We start from the raw sequence: 21,679 nt of genomic DNA on the forward strand, positions 1-21,679 counted from the left end.
GTCCTGTTGTTCTTTCTGAATTTTGGGCTTAGAAAGGGTGCTATATAAATAAATTATGTTCTTATTAGTATTTTTTTTTCTTTTGATGGCCCATCGTTTATAATAAGTGACAAAAACTAGAGCAGTTCTATATAAGGCAATTAATATATAACATAATTCAGTGTAGAATATGTATGTATTGCCGTTTTCTTCACATATATGTTTAAAAATATTAGATTGGCTTAAATGTTCATTCTAAATTGGTTTAGAACAATATTGCACACATGCATAGTGCATTTTAAAAAACGTAATCACTTTTATTATTAACGTTTTACTAAACTCTAACGTGGTGCACACATTGTAATTATAATGTATATTTTGTTTCATGAATGTAAACGAAAAACTATTTCAATTAACACAGATCTTCTTGATGATTTTAATTTTGTCGACATGTTAAATGGTTCCGTACCCCACAGACCCGAACACAACTTAAAAGTTAATAGTGTATTTCACGAAAACGATCCGTATTGTTTAGTTTGATGTATGACACAACGTGATGGCAGAAACGCTATGAACTTCACAATGATGCGTATTATTTGGTTTGATGTACCGTTTTTCCTTCTCATTTTTATCTCTTAATTTCTGAACGGGTCCTTGACCCGGCGTTACTTTCCGGGCTTTGCCGAAAGACCCAAGTAGATATTGCTGCCGAAAACTTCCAAAAATAATTTTACGAAGTCAGTCCTGAAACGACAGAGACGTCACTTCCGGCTCTGTAACTGCGGTGACGTATGGTGTTGCGGCTCTGCAAGTGGATACTACTCGACCCTTCTCGGTTTCTGCAATTTGATTGGCCATGAACGGAGTAGAGCGGCGCGGAGAAAGAAGGATATTTTGAGAGGCTTGAGAAATTTATATAAATATATATATATAACAAAGGCTGAATTTATTTGGCACAGAACCTAACAACTTTGAGGACCTCTCATGTATTCGGAAGTACGCTGACTCGCGGTGCTCATTTGAAAGTAAATAACTATTTTCCTTTGCTTGTATGCTGTTGACCTCGCCATGTGTCCAAGCGCTTGAGCTGTCTGTGTGGTTATGAGATGCATGCAGCAGCGGAGCCCATGCTGTCAGACTTGGTGCGAGAGGCCGCCTGCAAACACGCGGAAAAGGAGGCAGTGCGCTACGACAAGTGTGACGGCCAGCCAGCGGCGTCTCTCACCTACAGCGAAGTCTTGCATTTCGCGGACGATCTGTCATCTTTCCTCAAGGCTCACTGCGACCCCATTCATGCCGTTCTTATTGGATTGTACTGCCAACCTGGACTTCACCTGGCAAGCTGGATTTTGGGGTAAGCCATACTGACGTCCCAGGGTGTTATTAACCGAGCTGCGAATAAGTGGCCAACTTCAGCCCCGATGTTAGTGAAAAGTTATTTTGTCACTTAAGGATTAAATTAGAGGGGTAAATGTTCATTATATTAGAAAGGGGATATGTGTATACCTACATGTAGACGTGCAATGTTCATTTCCCAGTTAAGTTGTAATGTGTTAGAAAGTAGTGTTTATAAAGTTCAGCATTCAACGTCTGGGAAGATATGTGAGAGGAAGCAAGATTGTTATTGTTTTGATTTGGCCTGTCATGTGCTGGCAGCTGCCGAAAAAGCAGCCTTTTTTAAATAAAAATCTGCCTCCCTTCAGTTCTTTTTGTTCATAAAAAGGATTCCATCCACCTTAGAAAAAAACCTTGTTGCATTAGGAAAACATTCTGTAGCCGATTAACCAGAACTGCTTTAATAAATACAACCACAAAACAGATTATTTAGATAGATACTTTATCAATCCCAAGGGGAAATTCACATTATTTGCAAACCCTTATTTACACAAATCAGTGGTAAATACCTTTGCACAGAAAACATTTTAATGTTCTAATATAGTTGCACATTCCACCAGCTAACTTTAAACACAGGTCATTGTTTTACTTCCTGAGTTTCAGTCTTTGGTTTTTCAGTCGGTTATTTCTCTTAAATTTGTTACTCGATGGATTTCAATGCGTTTTAACTTCAACATTCGCTGAGGATGGCTTACCTACTAGCGATGAGAGCTGGAGCTTGAAAAACAGGCCTGTAGCAAAATTAAAGATGTAAAAATTGGATGTAGGGGTATTTTTTTTAATACTTTTAGTACTGCGCTTTTTCATTTTTTAACTGCATCTTTTCATCAAGACACATCCTCACCATTTTATCTGGCAATATTGCTTCCCTTCTAGGAGGTGAAGTACAAGAGACTGAAGGATGCAGTTCAAGGCTAATAACATATAAGTAACCACTTGTCTTAAGATTTTGGAGCAATTTCTAAACACTATGTAGTTGCTACCCTTTCAATTCATGTAATGCACTTTGCATCTCATATATGCAGTGTCATTGGCCCTGAATGTGTGTTACAGTCTTAGCTTAGTTTAATAGGTTCATGGGGCACCTGTCACATTGACAGTTCAATTTAATTACCAGAAGCAATTTGCAATATTAGGATTTGAGTTAATTCATCCATGTTTCCAAATTACAGTGGAACCTCGGTTTGCGAGTAACTTGGTTTACGAGTGTTTTGCAAGACGAGCAAAAATTTTTAATAAATTTTGACTTGATAAATGAGCGAGGTCTTGCAGTATGAGTAGTATGTATACGCTTTGTCTGCTGAGCGTCATGTGATCACAACTGAGCTGATGGTTCTTCTCTCTCTCTCTCTCTTTCTGGCTGCGTGATTGTGGGCAATCGTCTCCTATTCTCCGTCTGAGTCAGCGTGCCTCACTCATATAGTCAACATCCGTACGAGCGTATACTGTTTACTACAGCATTAGCATTGTGACTGTGTGTGCGCGCGCACGTGTGTGTGCTCGCTTGTGTATGTGTGTGTGTGTGTGCTGTGACGTGCGAGTCCCCGTCTTGCACCCTAAAACACGAAGCTGAGTCTCAGTACTTTAGCAACACCAGCGTTATTCAGCTTGAAACAGCAACAGCGTGGTCAGACAGGGCCCTGCACATTTGTAATGTTCCTTCTTCCTTGTATCACCCATCGATGGCAGGCGCTTATAGCATGTCCTCGATCTTTTCGTATTCGCTTTTACGGCGAACTGCTACAGCGCTGGGAGACTGCGATTGCTTTGGGACGCTCTTCCGCGTGTCGTCCCGTTGGGTGCAATCCCACAAGAGTTTAGAAACTCACTCACACCAGCCATGATTCTTTTCAAAGGTAAAGTGCAGGTTAATTTGTTTTATGTATTTTTACTTTATATTTTGTATTAATCATTTTTATATGAATAGTTTTGGATTGTGGAACAAATCATCTGAGTTTCCATTATTTCTTATGGGGAAATTCACTTTGATATACGAGTGCTTTGGACTACGAGCACGTTTCCGGAACAAATTATGCTCGCAAACCGAGGTTCCACTGTATTTTATTCTAATACTAGGCCGTGCAGAGCCAGAGCCTATTCTGTTAAAATGTGATGCAAGGCAGGACAGGGAACTACAGTAACTAATCCATCTCAGTTCTCAAATTAATGCGCACAGAGCCCGATTAGAGTCTCTGGTTGTCCTTACACACATATCTTTAACTCCTAGGAGGAAACTTATACAGTCACCAAGAGATCATGCAAACAACACACTGAGCTGAGATTTATACCTAGGATTCTGTAGCTGCGAGGCCTCCGTGGCACTAATTACGATGCCGCAATTCTTCTCTAGATCTACTTAATGTGAGTGCATTATTTGATGATCTGATCAGATGGGCTGAGCTCCCACCCAGCAACAACAATCCTGAATTGGATTGAGTGAGATTGAGAATGTTCTGTTTTAATTTAAAATGACTTCTGAGGCACAAGTGAAAAGTGCAGTTTTCTTCCAAATATTTGACATTGAGCTTTGAGTTAATGGGATGGTTAAGTGACTTCCTTAAGGAAATACATAATTTATAGGGAGGGAGCCAAAGCTAATCTTGACGGCAGTGCCTGCTGAGCAGCAATCTCACTTTGGGTTTGGCCCAGTTTCTAAAGTGTGGAACCGTAAATTACATCCTAAGATTACCTGTTCTGTCTTCGTCTCTGACCTAACTGTATCCTGACAGTGTCACTTAGTTTGCTAATATATAAAGTGTGGAAATCTGTAAATAACTCTTATGCATTGTGCCATACAAAAAAGCAGAGTACAAAATGACATGACTTTATAATACACCTGTTTATTGTGATAGCCACCATGTTGATTTCATTTCATTTCATAAGATCCGCAATGTTGGCTGCATCCTCCAGGTTAAGGATAGAAATTAAGATTTTTTTGGTTTTGGTGCATTGCACACAGAATCAGTAGTATGCCACATTTACATCAATTGTTGAATTTTGCATTTTGCTGGGGCAATTACAAACTCACATTTCAGCTTGAAAGAGCCTTGCGAACTTTGAGCTCCTTCATGTTTTTCCAATTAATGTGCCATATCTTCTCTCCACAATACACGCAGAAAGAACTAAGATAACAAAACCCACGCACTGGGACTTCTTTGGCTTCATTTCACATTTACAAATCAAAGTAGGACTCCTTACTATTCACAGGCCTACTTTTCCATGCACAACCCTATACCTTAAATGTCCCTTAGGATGTTAATTATACACAGGCACCTATTAAAAGCTTTTTTTGGTTCATTGGTAATATTAATTTGTCCTGAACCTGCTGGCACATAAGATGACTTTTTAGCCAGAGGTGCTGTCAGATGTGACACTTGCAGTTGATGACATTGCCACCTGAGGATGTCTGATTACACAACTAAAAATCGCAAGGTATGACAATTTACACAACTCGGTGATGACTTTCCAGCACAATTTCCAAAGTATTGCACTCACATCTTTTTCTGACAGCTAATAATGCGCTACCTGACAAAGTCTGTGATGTACCAATGTTTTGCAGGTACAAAGAGTTCAGCAGCAATCTCTTTTCTATTCTTTCATGGTATATACAATAATAGACATCACACAGACTAGCCGTTTTTCTGTTGTGAGGTCTTTGTTTCTGAACTTTTGCACACACACACAGAGCCTGCCCCTGCGATGTAAGTCAAATCTGTTAGATTTTGTCAAAGCGAGTTGGAGACTAATTTGTCTGAGTCACTGGGTATGTCACACTACACGACGAGTGGTCATGGGAGTATGCCATAACTGTCCCCGACTCGCTAAGAATATGTCCGTGAAATCTGTGACTTAATATCACTGGGGAAGTTGTGCAATGTGTCCAGGCCTTAAGAGTGCACATGGGTAGAGCCTCTCACATACAGTGCATCCGGAAAGTATTCACAGCACATCACTTTTTCCACATTTTGTTATGTTACAGCCTTATTCCAAAATGGATTAAATTCATTTTTTTCCTCAGAATTCAACACACAACACCCCATAATGACAATGTGAAAAAAGTTTACTTGAGATTTTTGCAAATTTATTAAAAATAAACTTTGATTTTTATTATGAACTCTGACAAATTAAAATCCATCCATCCATTTTCCAACCCGCTGAATCCAAACACAGGGTCACGGGGGGTCTGCTGGAGTCAATCCCAGCCAACACAGGGCACAAGGCAAGAACCAATCCCGGGCAGGGCGCCAACCCACCACAGGACACACACACACACACACACATTAGGGCCAATATAGAATCGCCAGTCCACCTAATCTGCATGTCTTTGAACTGTGGGTGGAAACCGGTGCACCCAGAGGAAACCCACGCAGACACGGGGAGAACATGCAAACTCAAAGCAGGGAGGACCCGGGAAGCAAACCTGAGTCTCCTAACTGCGAGGCAACAGCGCTACCACTGCGCCACCGTGCCGCCCATACAAATTAAAATCCTTTGTCTTAACCAATGAATACTAAGTAATTTATGCTTATATGGTGTACTCCCAATTGCATAGAATGCAGTTCACTTTTCAATACTTTTATTACATTAAAACACTTGTCTCATTGAGCAATAGTAGACATTCCACTGCCAAGCAAATGGAATAGCTTCTAAGTTGCAAATGGCATGTTTCTATGCCATAGTAGGCTGAGCTCTCTGTCAGCTTCTACATGCACCTGGACTATTACAGAAACAGTTGTTGATTTATAATGTACTAAAGGGCTTCGCCAACCCCCAGGCCTGCTCTACGCGCCAGCCACTTTGCATCACTTCCGCTCGCGTATGTGGATTTCACTTTCACCAAAAAACAAATCTGTTAATTCTCGTGGATACGCCTCTTCATTGGGAAGAAACACTACTTTTTCCCTGATGTCAACATGAATTAGGCGATCTACAAGTCTCCGACTTAATGTTTAAATCCAAACAATATATTCAATCTCTTTTCGCTGTTCCGTTATTTCACCAGGTAATAATTTCTGTTAGTTTGCGCTAATGCGATCTTTAGTATCATTTTTTTTGAGTATTTCAAATTTTAGTACTTTCATTATCTCTAACCTACTCTGCATGTGTATCACGCCAACACTTTTGAATTCTTTACAACGTTCTACTTTTCCATCTACTCTTTGTCTTTTATTTCCAGCCCCGGGCATGGTTAAATCTCTTAGCACAAAATCTCATCTCACGGGACATGAAAGTATCTCTCTGAAAAAGTCACGTCTCGTCCCAGGCTAAAAAGTCTTGTCTTGTCCCAGGATTTTTTTTATTATAATAGAGACATACAGTGCATCCGGAAAGTATTCACAGCGCATCACTTTTTCCACTTTTTGTTATGTTACAGCCTTATTCCAAAATGGATTAAATTCATTTTTTTTCCTCAGAATTCTATACACAACACCCCTTAATGACAACATGAAAAAAGTTTACTTGGGGTTTTTGCAAATTTATTAAAAATAAAAAAATTGAGAAAGCACATGTACATAAGTATTCACAGCCTTTGCCATGAAGCTCAAAATTGAGCTCAGGTGCATCCTGTTTCCCCTGATTATCCTTGAGAAGTTTCTGCAGCTTAATTGGAGTCCACCTGTGGTAAATTCAGTTGATTGGACATGATTTGGAAAGGCACACACCTGTCTATGTAAGGTCCCACAGTTGACAGTTCATGTCAGAGCACAAACCAAGCATGAAGTCAAAGGAATTGTCTGTAGACTTCCGAGACAGGATTGCACAAATATGGGGAAGGTTACAGAAAAAATTCTGCTGCTTTGAAGGCCCCAGTGAGCACAGTGGCCTCCATCATCCGTAAGTGGAAGAAGTTCGAAACCACCATGACTCTTCCTAGAGCTGGCCTGCCATCTAAACTGAGCGATCGGGGGAGAAGGGCCTTAGTCAGGGAGGTGACCAGGAACCCGATGGTCACTCTGTCAGAGCTCCAGAGGCCCTCTGTGGAGAGAGGAGAACCTTCCAGAAGGACAACCATCTCTGCAGTAATCCACCAATCAGGCCTGTATGGTAGAGTGGCCAGATGGAAGCCACTCCATAGTAAAAGGCACATGGCAGCCCGCCCTGGAGTTTGCCAAAAGGCACCTGAAGGACTCTCAGACTATGAGAAAGAAAATTCTGTGGTCTGATGAGACAAAGATTGAACTCTTTGGTGTGAATGCCAGGTGTCACGTTTGGAGGAAACCAGGCACCGCTCATTACCAGGCCAATACCATCCCTATAGTGAAGCATGGTGGTGGCAGCATCATGCTGTGGGGATGTTTTTCAGCGGCAGGAACTGGGGAGACTAGTCAGGATAAAGGGAAAGATGACTGTAGCAATGTACAGAAACATCCTGGATGAAAACCTGCTCCAGAGCGCTCTTGACTTCAGACTGTCACGACGGTTCATCTTTCAGCAGGACAATGACCCTAAGCACATAGCCAAGATATCAAAGGAGTGGCTTCAGGACAACTCTGTGAATGTCCTTGAGTGGCCCAGCCAGAGCCCAGACTTGAATCCGATTGAACATCTCTGGAGAGATCTTAAAATGGCTGTGCACCGACGCTTCCCATCCAACCTGATGGAGCTTGAGAGGTGCTGCAAAGAGGAATGGGCGAAACTGGCCAAGGATAGGTGTGCCAAGCTTGTGGCATCATATTCAAAAAGACTTGAGGCTGTAATTGCTGCCATAGGTGCATTGACAAAGTATTGGGCAAAGACTGTGAATACTTATGTACATGTGATTTCTCAGTTTGTTTATTTTTAATAAATTTGCAAAAACCTCAAGTAAACTTTTTTCACATTGTCATTATGGGGTGTTGTGTGTAGAATTCTGAGGAAAAACATGAATTTAATCCATTTTGGAATAAGGCTGTAACATAACAAAATGTGGAAAAAGTGATGTGCTGTGAATACTTTCCGGATGCACTGTACATATTTTAAGTTTTCAGATTAATATGGTTGCATATTTGACTCCCTCCAATAACATTAACAGATTGAAAGATCAACAGGGCAGCGTTATTTATAAGTTAGCATAAAGTAAACACTCTGTGCACTGAACATCTATAATTATAGTTATTAGGAAGCTCCATTGAGTTGCTAAATAAAAAATACAAATTCAAAATGAAAATAAATTGACCAGTAATAGATAAGAAAATTGAGTAATTCACACAAAACAAAACTACAAATGCTTCAATTTTTATTACCAGTTGCAGAGTTTAAATACAGAGCGGAGATAGTGTTAAATGAATGCATAAGGGCTTACACTTCATGGACATGTCGCTTTTGGAGTGAGTTAGTAGTTAGTATGTCTGACTACTGAGAAAAGTATTTTTAGGGCACAAATTAAGTAGGCAAAGGTGTGTTTGTAATCTTTTAAGTTACTACATAATGTGTACCATGATTATGAAGAAATTCCTGACTTGAAAAATATTGAACTTTTCCTTTAACATTAACATTAGGAAGTGGAAAATTGAAATACTGAATGAAGATCACAATATTATTTGCATTTTGATATTCTTCTTAAAATATCAAATCAAAGTGAGAATTTCTCACTTAGAGAATCTGTGCAGAACTTTTTCAAAACCTGGCAGGATGTAATCAGTAACATTTTAGAATAAGCTCTTCAAGCACTGAGGAAGTAGATTCTCTCCCCATTTCTGTTTCTTATCCATTTATCTGTATCCACCTATTAAACTCATCAGTTTCCATCCATCCATTTTCCAACCCGCTGAATCCGAACACAGGGTCACGGGGGTCTGCTGGAGCCAATCCCAGCCAACACAGGGCACAAGGCAGGGAACCAATTATGGGCAGGGTGCCAACCCACCGCAGACTCATCAATTTATTTATTTTTTACTAATTTTAAGTTTTAGTCCGTTGGCCATGCTGTCTTTCTCAGGGGTGGGGGTTGATTTGTTTTCAATCCAATTTTTTTGTAAAAATTGATCTATTTGTATGGAATGATTACAATAAAATCAATAAAATTAAAAAAATATATATCAAATCAAAAATGTAATATATTTCCCAGCCCTAGTGTAACCATGTGTCAACAACACATTTTAGCCTGCCAAGTGTGGTTTCATTTCAGAATGTGAAGGGCAGTGTAACATCACCTTCACACTTTGCTGTATATTACAAGTAATAATGATGCATGGTCAAAAATGACTTGATATAGAACTCTGACCTTGATTGTTCATTTTCCTGCAGTATTCTCCAGGTTCCTTCAGCCTATGTTCCTGTGGATCCAGACAGTCCTCCTCAGCTTTCTTCTCACGTCATGAAGCAGTGCTGTTTAAGATATATACTTGTTCAGAATGACATCTCGGAGGTAGGTTGATCCTACAAATAATGCAAAAAATGATGTCATCTATCTAAATCGGTTATTTGGATTTTGGCTCCTTTTTGGAGGCTAAGATGACAGTGAATATTTTATGTGTCCTCATATATAAAATTAAGTTATATTCCCCGATTAACTTTTTTATGAAAATGTTGCATACCTTTTAGGATGAAAATATGTGTTTTTCTGTTAAAAAAAGGAAGGAAAGCAGATGAAATGTGTGTGTGTGTGTGTCCTGTAAACTAATGGTTAAACCAAATTTTCTGAATGTCTTTGTAGCCATACAGTAAAACACTAATTGCAGTCTGGTTGCAATATAACATGTGTACAAGTCTTCTTTGGTCTAGTGCAATATAGAAATTTTCAACCGACTCCTTGATTTCATAGCTACTTTCCTTGCCTATAAATTTTCAAGTATTTATTTCTGCATCTGACCAATCTCATCTGATTTTAAAAAATGATTGCTTTTCAACAGTGTCATTGCCAGATAATGGCACTAGATAACCATGTCTGTGTTATCTGGTATATTTTGCATTGGTTTGTTTCCAGTGATATGCAGCATTATTACATGGAACATTGCACTATTAATAATACAGAGAAAGGTCCTTCATATACGCTTCAGTTTTTAAATTTTAATTTTAAATTGGAGGTTTATATTTTCTCATTGTGGACAATGCTACCACATTTGCAAACCCTGAAAAAGAGGATTTACCTAAAATATTATGCTAATTTTTGCATAAGTTAAAGTAATATATAATAAACTGTGGTAAACAGATATATTGATATGTATTTCCACAGTCATGTCTTGATTCCTGTGGCATTGAATAAAGCAGATACATAAACTGAATTATAGCATTTTCTATTAAAATAATTTTTTGTTTGTTTAATATGTAGCATATGATTTGTTCTTTCTGTTAGTGTTTTAGGTAATTATTTTTAATGCCGAAGCCTGTTGCCTGTTGTTACCCTAATTAATTTTTTTTAATTAGTTGATTGGATTTTTGCACATTTCCCCTTTCGGCAGAATGAGGAAAAATCTTTTACTATTTGTTTTGAAGCTCAAAAATAAGAAGCAGATTGCTAGAACATAACTCTGAGGTTAGTCTGTTTCAAATGTCATACCCAGATTTGAGGGAAGTTTTATATTTTTTTACATTCCATGTTATAAAGTGTTTTTGAAGAAAAAAAAAAACAAATTTGAAACTAGGGTCAGTTCTGTCTTTTTGCCAGATGTTGTCAAGATAGAACCTGGCTTACTGCAACTTTTTATTGTAATAACTAGACTTAGACAAGACAACAGAATAATATTGTTTTTGACAACATAAGCCAAAATGTATTTGTAATGGGATTTTATCTTGATCTGGGTTTGGTTAGTGAGCATATGGAACTGAAAATTTTGTTTGCATATGTCTTTTTTTTGGGGAAGGAGTGTTCTCCTCTTTGGGGTAACAACACTTGACCTAACACATGTTACACTGATTTCAAATTTCAGAAGTTAGAATCTGCCTCTCTAAAACACACAAGAAAAATGTAAACACTAAAATATGACACATTATTCTTTTCTTAATACAGAAATTCCGTCATTCATTTTCCTCTTGGATATGCCACATTTCTGAGTTTGTTTTGGAGAAGCATAATCTAATACTTTTGAATATTTCTTGGAGAGATGGATCTAATATTCTTTCAGTTGGTGGAGAACTAGCTACAGAACGCCCACAATCTATACTTTCTGGTGTTTCTTTTCAAGATGGGTATTTAAACAGCAGAACTCCAGGATGTCTTGCCTATGTCCTACACACTTCAGGGACCACTGGGTTGCCAAAAATTGTCCAAGTACCTCATGCTTGTATCATTCCAAATATATTGCATTTAAGGTGAGTTTGCTGTTCTGGTGTAAATGTTATGTAGGCTTCTCAATCTCCCCATATCTGTCTGGGTTTTTCTCACACCTCTTAAAGATGCACCTGCTCGCTTGATTGACAAAACTACAAGACTCTAAATGTGTTTTTGTCATATGTTTGTTATGCATAACTTTTGAGAAGCAAGTTAAACCAAATAATGTTTTCCTCTGAAAATGTACTTTGCCCGGCATTCTATTACAGATAAACTAAATCACCCCAAGTTCCAGATATTTCCTTTAATCCCATGTTTAATTATATTTGATATTCTGTTTATATGCTTTTACAAGATACAAATTGAGGGCTTCTGTGCAAGAGTACTTTTTAAGACCCTTACTCCAGTTTACCAGGGGCATAACTTGCTTATAGCAGGGTTGCATTATATTTTGTATAGCGTTGTGTTCTCTTAACCATTTTTGACGAAAAATGCCCTCACCCCCCTTTTTTTAGGCCTCTGTAGCCCTGTCCCTGATCTGTATATTTTAATTATTCTATGAGGCTATTGTGCTGATGATGTCTCCTTTGTGCTGTCTAATAATTCTTGTATCAGTTAACTCTTAATACATTTATTTCAGATTCACTACATTATGATGACAGAATGTTTGCTAAGGAATAATTATATTCAGATTAGATAATGTGAGTTATTCATATTTAAGTGCTGTGTTATATTTCTGACTGTGAAAACTATAGCATAAAATAAAGATTCATTCATTTTAATAAAAGTGGCAAAGTCTGACAAAACATGCCTATGTTGGCAAGGTTTCATGACTAAAATTGACCTTTTTATACAGAAAATTAAGTTTAGCAGTCTTTTTCAAAAAAATACATTGTGCCTGAATAAGGGTCCTGAGTTCTCTTGAAAGCTTGCATATTGTAATCTTTTTTTAGTTACCCAATAAAAGGTATCATTTTATGTAAATTCGTACTACATTCATAATGGCTAACATGGTACAAACCCTAATACAGTAATCCCTCGCTATATTGCGCTTCGCCTTTCGCGGCTTCACTCCATCGCGGATTTTATATGTAAGCATATTTAAATATATATCGCGGATTTTTCGCTGCTTCGCGGGTTTCTGTGGACAATGGGTCTTTTAATTTCTGGTACATGCTTCCTCAGTTGGTTTGCCCAGTTGATTTCATACAAGGGACGCTATTGGCAGATGGCTGAGAAGCTACCCAGCTTACTTTTCTCTGTCTCTCTTGCGCTGACTTTCTCTGATCCTGACGTAGGGGGATTGAGCAGGGGGGCTGTTCGCACACCTAGACAATATGGACGCTCGTCTAAAAATGCTGAAAGATTATCTTCACGTTGCTATCTTTTGTGCAGCTGCTTCCTGAAACGACATGCTGCACAGGTGCTTCGCATACTTAAAAGCTCGAAGGGCACGTATTGATTTTTGCTTGCTTGTTTTTCTCTGTCTCTCTCTCTTTCTGTGCTCTTGACGGAGGGGGTGTGAGCTGCCGCCTTCAACAGCTTTGTGCCGCGGTGCTTCGCATACTTAAAAGCCAAACAGCCCTATTGATTTTCCTCTGCCTTTATGACAGTCTCTGCTCCTGACTCCTTTGAAGAGGAAGATATGTTTGCATTCTTTTAATTGTGAGACGGAACTGTCATCTCTGTTCTTGTCATGGAGCACAGTTTAAACTTTTGAAAAAGAGACAAATGTTTGTTTGCAGTGTTTGAATAACGTTCCTGTCTCTCTACAACCTCCTGTGTTTCTGCGCAAATCTGTGACCCAAACATGACAATATAAAAATAACCATATAAACATATGGTTTCTACTTCGCGGATTTTCTTATTTCGCGGGTGGCTCTGGAAACGCAACCCCCGCGATGGAGGAGGGATTACTGTACTACAAAAAAAATGTAAATTTAAATATAGATTTAAAGATGTAAATGATAGCAGTTTCAATATCAGAAGCACAGATCATCAGATTATATCTATTGTTTATGAAGATTTTTATCTTTTCTATTCACAGGTCTATTTTTCAGGTCTCTTCTAATGATATTTTATTCATGGCTTCTCCTTTAACATTTGACCCCATCTGTTGTTGAGTTATTTATTACTTTATCATCCGGAGCGTCTTTACTGATCCTCCCACCATTTGTTAAAATGGTGCCAAATAAGCTATCAGATGTTCTATTCAGCCAGCACAAAGTTACAGTCTTGCAGGTAAGTTCTGGGTTTTATTTGAACTGTTTTTGGAAGCTGCTTTGTGAAGGAATCACAAAACAATCTATTCTGAGTTGCCCATTTTGCACTTTGGTATCCACCAATGGTTAATAGGCCTAAAAGGAGAACTGCTGTTCTTGACTGCCCAGGGACTGCCTGTAAGCACTGCAAGCCTAGTGCTTTCTGGTAACATCAGCTGAGTTCTTTTTCACTCAGCTCTTGCCTTCAGCATAGCACCAACCACTGGAAAAGCACAGGCCTAGTACCATGTGGGTAGTTCACTGCAAATTTGCAAAAAAAAAAAAAAAAAACATTCATCTTGACTTTTGCCTATTTGAGTAGTCTAACAGCCTTGGAATCCTGAACATAATACTGTCTTTGCGATGTTTCCTCATTCTCCCCCTGTGTGTGTGGACTATTCTCAGGGTGCTTTTTTGTCTCCCACATGTTAGATGTGCCAACTGGCTTGATTGGCAACAGTAAATTAGCCTTGTATGAATGTCGGTGTGTGTGCATGTATGACAGAATATGCAGAATGATAAATCTGTGCACTATGCATACTATGCCCCTCTCACCCCAGCCCTTGTACCTAATGCTGCTAAAATAGACTCCTCATGGTTCTGAAATTGTTGGATTAAGTGGGTTTGGAAAGTATGACTTCACCTATTCCATATCATAGTTTGAATATCTGTCCCTATTGTGGTAGGGTTAGGTTCAAGGGAAGAAGCAATCCTGGACTGGTACAGAACTTGGAAGTAAACAAAGAAAACGTGATGAATTTTAATAAATTGCATCAGCTTCCATTGGGCTGTGCCATCCATTATTCATCACTTTATTTCCAAACCCACTAAAATTAATTCAGGAGAAGGGAGTCTTGTCAGCATTGTATGCAAGACAAGAACCAATCCTGGACAAGCAGTCTACTAGTTGAAGCACACACACCCACAGTCACAAGTATGGCCACAAGGTAAGGAAAACAAGCTACCTAATATGTCCATTTTTAGGATCGTTGTACCAGTAGGACTGTAATCTCATCATAGAGATTGGAAGTCAAATGGCCAAAATTGGTTTTGTGTTGGTAATTTGAGGAAAATCCTATCTAAAAGGTCAGTACTAGAGCTAAGAGTTGGTACACTAATAGTGTGAGAATAATGCCAAGATTAAAACTAGAAAAGATTTCCTAATAATTATTTTAACGTTCAGACTCTATGGGTGTGGCCATCTTTTATAGCATAGGCCCAATAATGTCATGAGTCAGGGGTGCATAGTCAGTTTTCTCTAAGTGGTCCAGTTATCTCCTACATTTTAGAGATCTTTTACCTTTTTGATTTCTCAATTTTGCTGTAGGAAAATTGAACCATTTTACCTTGAGCCAACCCAGAAATACCAGATTATTGTAGGAAATTCAGGTAGAGATCTGTTTCATGCCCACCCAGGAACACCAAATAAATGTAGAAGAGAAGAACTGATTGATTGATTGATGCTAATCAATCAGTGAATTATCAGTTCTGCTTTTGCAATGCCAGTATTTACAGTCATATGAAAAAGACTGGGAACCCCTCTTAATTCTTTGGATTTTTGTTTATCATTGGCTGAGCTTTCAAAGTAGCAACTTCCTTTTAATATATGACATGCCTTATGGAAACAGTAGTATTTCAGCAGTGACATTAAGTTTATTGGAAATTTAGTTTACAAAGTTTACAGAAAATATGCAATATGCATCATAACAGAATTAGACAGGTGCATAAATTTGGTCACCCCCAACAGAAATATTACATCGGTATTTAGTTGAGCCTCCTTTTGCAAATATAACAGCCTCTAGACGCCTCCTATAGCCTTTGATGACTGTCTGGATTCTGGATGGAGGTATTTTTGACCATTCTTCCATACAAAATCTCTCCAGTTCAGTTAAATTTGATGGCTGCTGAGCATGGACAGCCTGCTTCAAATCATCCCATAGATTTTCGATGATATTCAAGTCAGGGGGACTGTGACGGCCATTCCAGAACATTGTACTTCTCCCTCTGCATGAATGCCTTTGTAGATTTCAAACTGTGTTTTGGGTCATTGTCTTGTTGGAATATCCAACCCCTGCGTAACTTCAATTTTGTGACTGATGCTTGAACATTATCCTGAAGGATTTGTTGATATTGGGTTGAATTCATCCGACCCTCGACTTTAACAAGGGCCCCAGTCCCTGAACTAGCCACACAGCCCCACACCATGATGAAACCTCCACCAAATTTGACAGTAGGTAACAGGTATTTTTCTTGGAATGCGGTGTTCTTCTTCCGCCATGCAAAGCGCTTTTTGTTATGACCCAAATAACTCAATTTTTGTCTCATCAGTCCAAAGCACTTTGTTCCAAAATGAATCTGGCTTGTCTAAATGAGCATTTGCATACAACAAGCGACACTGTTTGTGGCATGAGTGCAGAAAGGGCTTCTTTCTCATCGCCCTGCCATACAGATATTCTTTGTGCAAATTGTGCTGAATTGTAGAACGATGTACAGATACACCATCTGCAGCAAGATGTTCTTGCAGGTCTTTGGAGGTGATCTGTGGGTTGTCTGTAACCATTTTCACAGTCCTGCGCATTTGCCGCTCCTGTATTTTTCTTGGCCTGCCAGACCTGGGTTTAACAGCAACTGTGCCTGTGGCCTTCCATTTCCTGATTCCATTCCTTACAGTTGAAACTGACAGTTTAAACTTCTGAGAGAGTTTTTTGTAGCCTTCCCCTAAACCATGATACTGAACAATCTTTGTTTTCAGATCTTTTGAGAGTTGCTATGAGGATCCCATACTGTCACTCATCAGAGGAGAGTCAAAGGGAAGCACAACTTGCAATTGACCACCTTAAATACCTTTTCTCATGATTGTACACATCTGTCTATGAAGTTCAAGGCTTAATGAGCTAATCCAACCAATTTGGTGTTGCATGTAATCAGTATTGAGCAGTTACATGCATTCAAATCAGCAAAATTACAAGGGTACCCAAATTTTTGCACATCCAGTTTTTCACATTTGATTTAATTTCATACAACTAAATACTGCTTCACTAAAAATCTTTGTTTGGAAAACACCCCAATACTCAGATGTTCCTAGGGAATGAAAGACATACCACTGTTATCTTTTTTGTTGAAAGTAAATTATTATGCAGGCAGAGAGGTGTTCCCAAACATTTTCATATGACTGTAAATAAGATGGTAGGCTTCCCCTGTATTGTCCTTATCCATCTCTGTAGGAGTGGTTTCCAGATGTTAGAAGCACACTTTTTTTAAGAAACCTAATGCAATTTATTGATATACCCAAGGATTATAGAAATATGATAACTACACATACATCAATATAGAAGACAGCCTCTACTGTGTTATATATTTGTCTACCTGTTTACAAGAGTTCTAATTTATCTTAACTTCCAAAAATCAAGTGTTTCAGGATGATGGCTGATGTTGTGTGGAGTTTGAGTGTTGTTGCTCTGGGTTCAAGTGGCGGACTCAGCTTGAGTTGGAGTTCACTCTTTGTCTTTGTCTGTGGTGTGCTGTGATACGATACTACCTTACTCAGCTTACTGTTAGACTCTTAGCTGTGCCCTCTGCAACATCATAGGGAAAGCTTTTTGCTTCACATACAATGAAGAGCATCTCACACCAAATAAGAGGCTTGTCAGCTTTCAGCTGCCCAAAGAGAGAACAAATCCTCCACTTTTAATCCCAAAAGAGAGTAGGGTTGTCATCTTTTAGTTCCCCAAAGATACAGAAGAGATGAATGAATAATGCAAATAGTTTTTAAAAAGTCGTAATCTGTGCTTATTAGATCAAGGTCACATTCAGTTGCAGGATCATTGCCTGCTCATAGAAGCATTATTTTGTCCATCACATCCAGTCAGAGTTCAGCTCATAGTTAAAAGCCAAAAATGAATGCCCTTTTGGGTGCCTTATTTCCTGAAGAAGTCACCTTGTACAGATTGATGTCAATGTATTGTCCAGTAGCTATTTTATGAATGGATGACTCAATAAAAAATAAACAAAACTGTTAACTGTTAGTGAATATTGCAATCAATTCATCCATGCCCAATTGTTACTTTTTTGTTCTGGTAAGGATCATGTATGTAGCAAGATAAAGAATCAACTAGGTTTCTCTTTCAACAGCAACAGATTCCACCTTGCTGTTAGGGTTTACCAGGTTTTTCAATGTCAACTGTGAATGTAATCCCTCCAGTTTGTTTTGAGTCCTGTTTAATAATAATATTGTTTTTCATTACTGAAATTCAACATATTTAAGGCATTTTCAACCTCTGACAACATCCTTTTATTCAGAAAATGTTGCTAATTAGCCTACTTAGTATTGTTAAATTTATTCTTTCATCTCTGCCAACAGCCTACTGTAGCCTTAACCTTGACCTCCTATGTGGTGCTTACAAGAATTGCCTAGCTGTATGTAGATCTTTATTTCTAGGAACTTTTGAAAATTTATGTAGATGGCCTATATTTCCCAATGTTATTTATTCCATCATTATCATTTTCTTTGTTAAATTTGTGTGAGCTCGCTTTAGTTTTTCTGCAACTTTTTTTTTTTTTATATTATTATCTCCTTTTTCCAGGCTACTCCAACTCTTATCACAAGATTTGGGACCAGTCTCCTTCAGTCAAAGATTCTGACTGCCGACACATCACTACGTGTACTAGCTTTAGGTGGGGAAGCATTTCCATCTCTAGTGGTGGTTCGAAACTGGAGAGGAAAGGGTAACCAAACCCAGTTTTTTAACCTCTATGGCATTACAGAGGTGTCATGCTGGGCTACATGCTTCCAGATTCCAGAAAATAATATGTGCGATACATCCAAGTAAGAAAGCTGTAATTTGAATGACTTTATTTACCCCTCTCATAATTATTTACCTTCATAGCAGTTCATTTAAATATTTTTTTCAACATTAAATAACTCAATTTAAATTGAAATTCTACAAAATTCATGTGGTCTCTTGTAAATTGACCTTTTTTAAATTTGTGTTCAATGCAAACAAAAGTATTAGATACAATCAAGGAGTTTGAATGATGACTATATACTTTTAAATTATCTAGCATTGTAGCTATTTGTAACATTCCTAATTTACCTAGGCACAGCAGCTCACCCATCGACCTGTAGTCAGTCCAAATTAATGGTGCACTGAACAAAATGTATCTTATGCTTTATACACCATTTGGCTTAAAGGAATTAGTATTTACATTATAGAAGTACCTTAAACACTCTGTGCTTTCAGTCTGAAGAATGCCTTGCAAGGTAATCTATCACAATGATTCCATAGTTGGTATACTAATTTTGGATATTGCTTCTATGTGATGAATTCTTGGGAAAAAATACTTCAATTAAGCTGTCCAGCATGCAGGAATGTGGCAGTGAATGCAGCAAACAGAAATTATTCTACAATACAAATTAGTTTATAGCAACTGTGAACAATTCTCAGTTAAGTATAAGTATGCAAGTATAGATAGTTTTAATGAAGTTCAATAAAACTGAAAATTTTAAGATGCTAATCAGTGGGCAATATGCCATATTTAAGCAATATTCAAATCACGTTTTCAAGGTACAGAATTAGTCCCCCAGCTTTCTTATCCCACTTTGTATTTTAATTGTTTTATTCCATTATGATGTTGGTGTGTTTTCCATCATTTTATTTATACTGGAATGATTGCAGTCAATAACTTATATTTTTTATGCAAACTATAGTAGAAACAGCCATGCAGAAGTTAAAAAATAAGAGTGTTTGCAGCCTTGTAATATTGTGTTCTGTTTGAAATCATTTTTCAGTTCCAACACTGTTGTTCCATTGGGAATGCCGTTATTGGGAACTATGGTAGAAGTGAAAGATTCAGATGGGCATCTGATTAATGAAGGAGAAGGACAAGTTTTCCTGGGTAATGTTTAGTTAAAGGCTGGTAGGGAATTAAGGGAAAATATAAATTTAAGAGTCAATTCAGATCCTAGTTTTATTTTCGTATATTAGTTTCCACTGCCATTTCACTGTACAAATTTACAAATGTATTTAAAATAAAACACAAAAGCAACAAGTATCATAAATATTATATTATTCTTGTGGATGGCACAGTGGTGCAACGGTAGTGCTGTTGCCTTGCAGTAACTTCCCTGTGTGGAGAATGTTCTCACCGTGTCTGCATTGGTGTCCTCCAACAGTCCAAAGACATGCAAGTTAGGTGGATTGGTGATTCCAAATTGTCCTTAGTGTTGTTTGTGTGTGTTGTGTTCGCCCTGCGATGGACTGGCACCATGTCAGGGGTGTGTTCCTGCCTTGTGCCTTGTGCTAGCTGGGATAGGCTTCAGCATCTCCACAACCCTGTTCAGGGCTTACCAGTTTGGAAAATGACTGGAAATATTATTCTGGTAATGTGTTACAAATGTACATATTACAGATTAAAAATGTTTTATTGTGTTCTTGAGGCTAAAAAACATGGTAAAGTAAATGATGATGCACAGTGCATTAGGTTGCCAAACTTAATAATGTATTTCAACTTAATAACTCTTTATGTAATTAAGATATTTATAGTTGTTAGTCAGATTTTTAAGAAAAACATTGTTGTCTTTTTTTTTTTTTCTTCCATTTTTTCAGGTGGTAGGAAAAGAGTGTGCTTCATTGATAGTGAATTAATTGTAGCATGTGGAACCATGCGTGCCACTGGTGATTGGGTTATTGTAAAAGATTCACACATGTACTACAAAGGGAGAAGAGACAATCATGTCAAGCGTCATGGAAAACAATTAAATTTGGAGACAGTAGTGCAAGTATGACTTCAGTTATAATTATATTATTAAATAATTTGCTTCCTTTTATGTGTGTATTACATAAGAGAGGAGAGAAGCACAAGAACAAGATAGTATGTCGGTAATAAAATACCAAAGCTAGAAAAGATTTTTATAGTTTGTTATCTCAGACCCACAGAATTATGAAATAAAAAAAAAAAAAATCCTAGAAAAAGTTAATCAAACTGTCTTGGATATAATGTAATTTATGTTGTGGAAATCCTTGTTTCTTATTACTTGTAGTTGAATAGCCAGCAACATGTTAAGGAGTCACTTATTTTATTATGAACATGTTCACAAAGCACTTTTAACAATAGAGTTTAGAGTTTGTTGGACATTGAACAAATATCATTTATTTAAACACAGCATACTGCATAGTTAATAGACATCTGTTAATTGCTGCATTTACTCGTTAACCTTAAGATTTTTAAATGGCAATGTTTTCCCCCCATTGATCTGAGTAATTGGCTCAAAGAAGCACTAAATTCAAGAAAATATTTCACAGGTTGAAGTCATTTGGTAATGACTTTGTAGCACAGTTTTGCATAATAAAAAGAGCAGTTACAGAGGATGTTAGGAGTCTTGCTGATATATAAAATATGGAGAAAGCAATATAGCAAATTCAGGTTTAGAGATTAGCTAATGAATATCAATGGCTTCAAAAACAATGTTTGAACAGTCCAGTGCAGATGTCATGTTTTGTTATTGTGCCCAGTTGGAGCATTTTAATCAGATTTTAGCCTTAATAATTTTTAATGGAACAGTTGTAATGTAACCATGATAAGAACACTACCTTGTTATCTTAGATTTACTCAGTATTTCTAAGGTTCTATTAGAAATTGTTGTAATTTGGGGAGCTCCTAAGAAATGTAATGATTTACATCATGAGATACCAGCTCATAATAAACAAGAATGAATGTATCCAGTTTTTGAAATATTAAAATGTGTGCTGCAGTTTAATTGTTTAAAGTTTAAGTATTCTCGATTATAACAGAAATTTGTAATTTCTGATAGAGGGCTGCATATACATATTCATAATCATTGACCTTGAAATAGTCT

The 21,679-nt window shown here is 37.7% G+C and overlaps 1 protein-coding gene across 1 annotated transcript in view; it reads left to right on the forward strand.

Annotated features, from left to right (window-relative positions):
- The first annotated feature begins 867 nt into the window (after nt 1-867).
- aasdh (aminoadipate-semialdehyde dehydrogenase) overlaps nt 868-21,679 on the forward strand; it is a 40,352-nt gene continuing 19,540 nt past the window's right edge. The window contains 8 exon segments of the mRNA XM_028802250.2: nt 868-1,333; nt 9,601-9,721; nt 11,303-11,604; nt 13,611-13,671; nt 13,673-13,804; nt 18,408-18,649; nt 19,613-19,719; nt 20,430-20,602. Coding sequence (XP_028658083.2) covers nt 1,086-1,333; nt 9,601-9,721; nt 11,303-11,604; nt 13,611-13,671; nt 13,673-13,804; nt 18,408-18,649; nt 19,613-19,719; nt 20,430-20,602 — 1,386 coding nt within the window. The 5' untranslated portion in view covers nt 868-1,085.

The sequence above is a fragment of the Erpetoichthys calabaricus genome, chromosome 5 (genome assembly GCF_900747795.2).
Source record: "Erpetoichthys calabaricus chromosome 5, fErpCal1.3, whole genome shotgun sequence".
In the NCBI taxonomy this organism is placed as follows: Eukaryota; Metazoa; Chordata; class Cladistia; order Polypteriformes; family Polypteridae; genus Erpetoichthys; species Erpetoichthys calabaricus.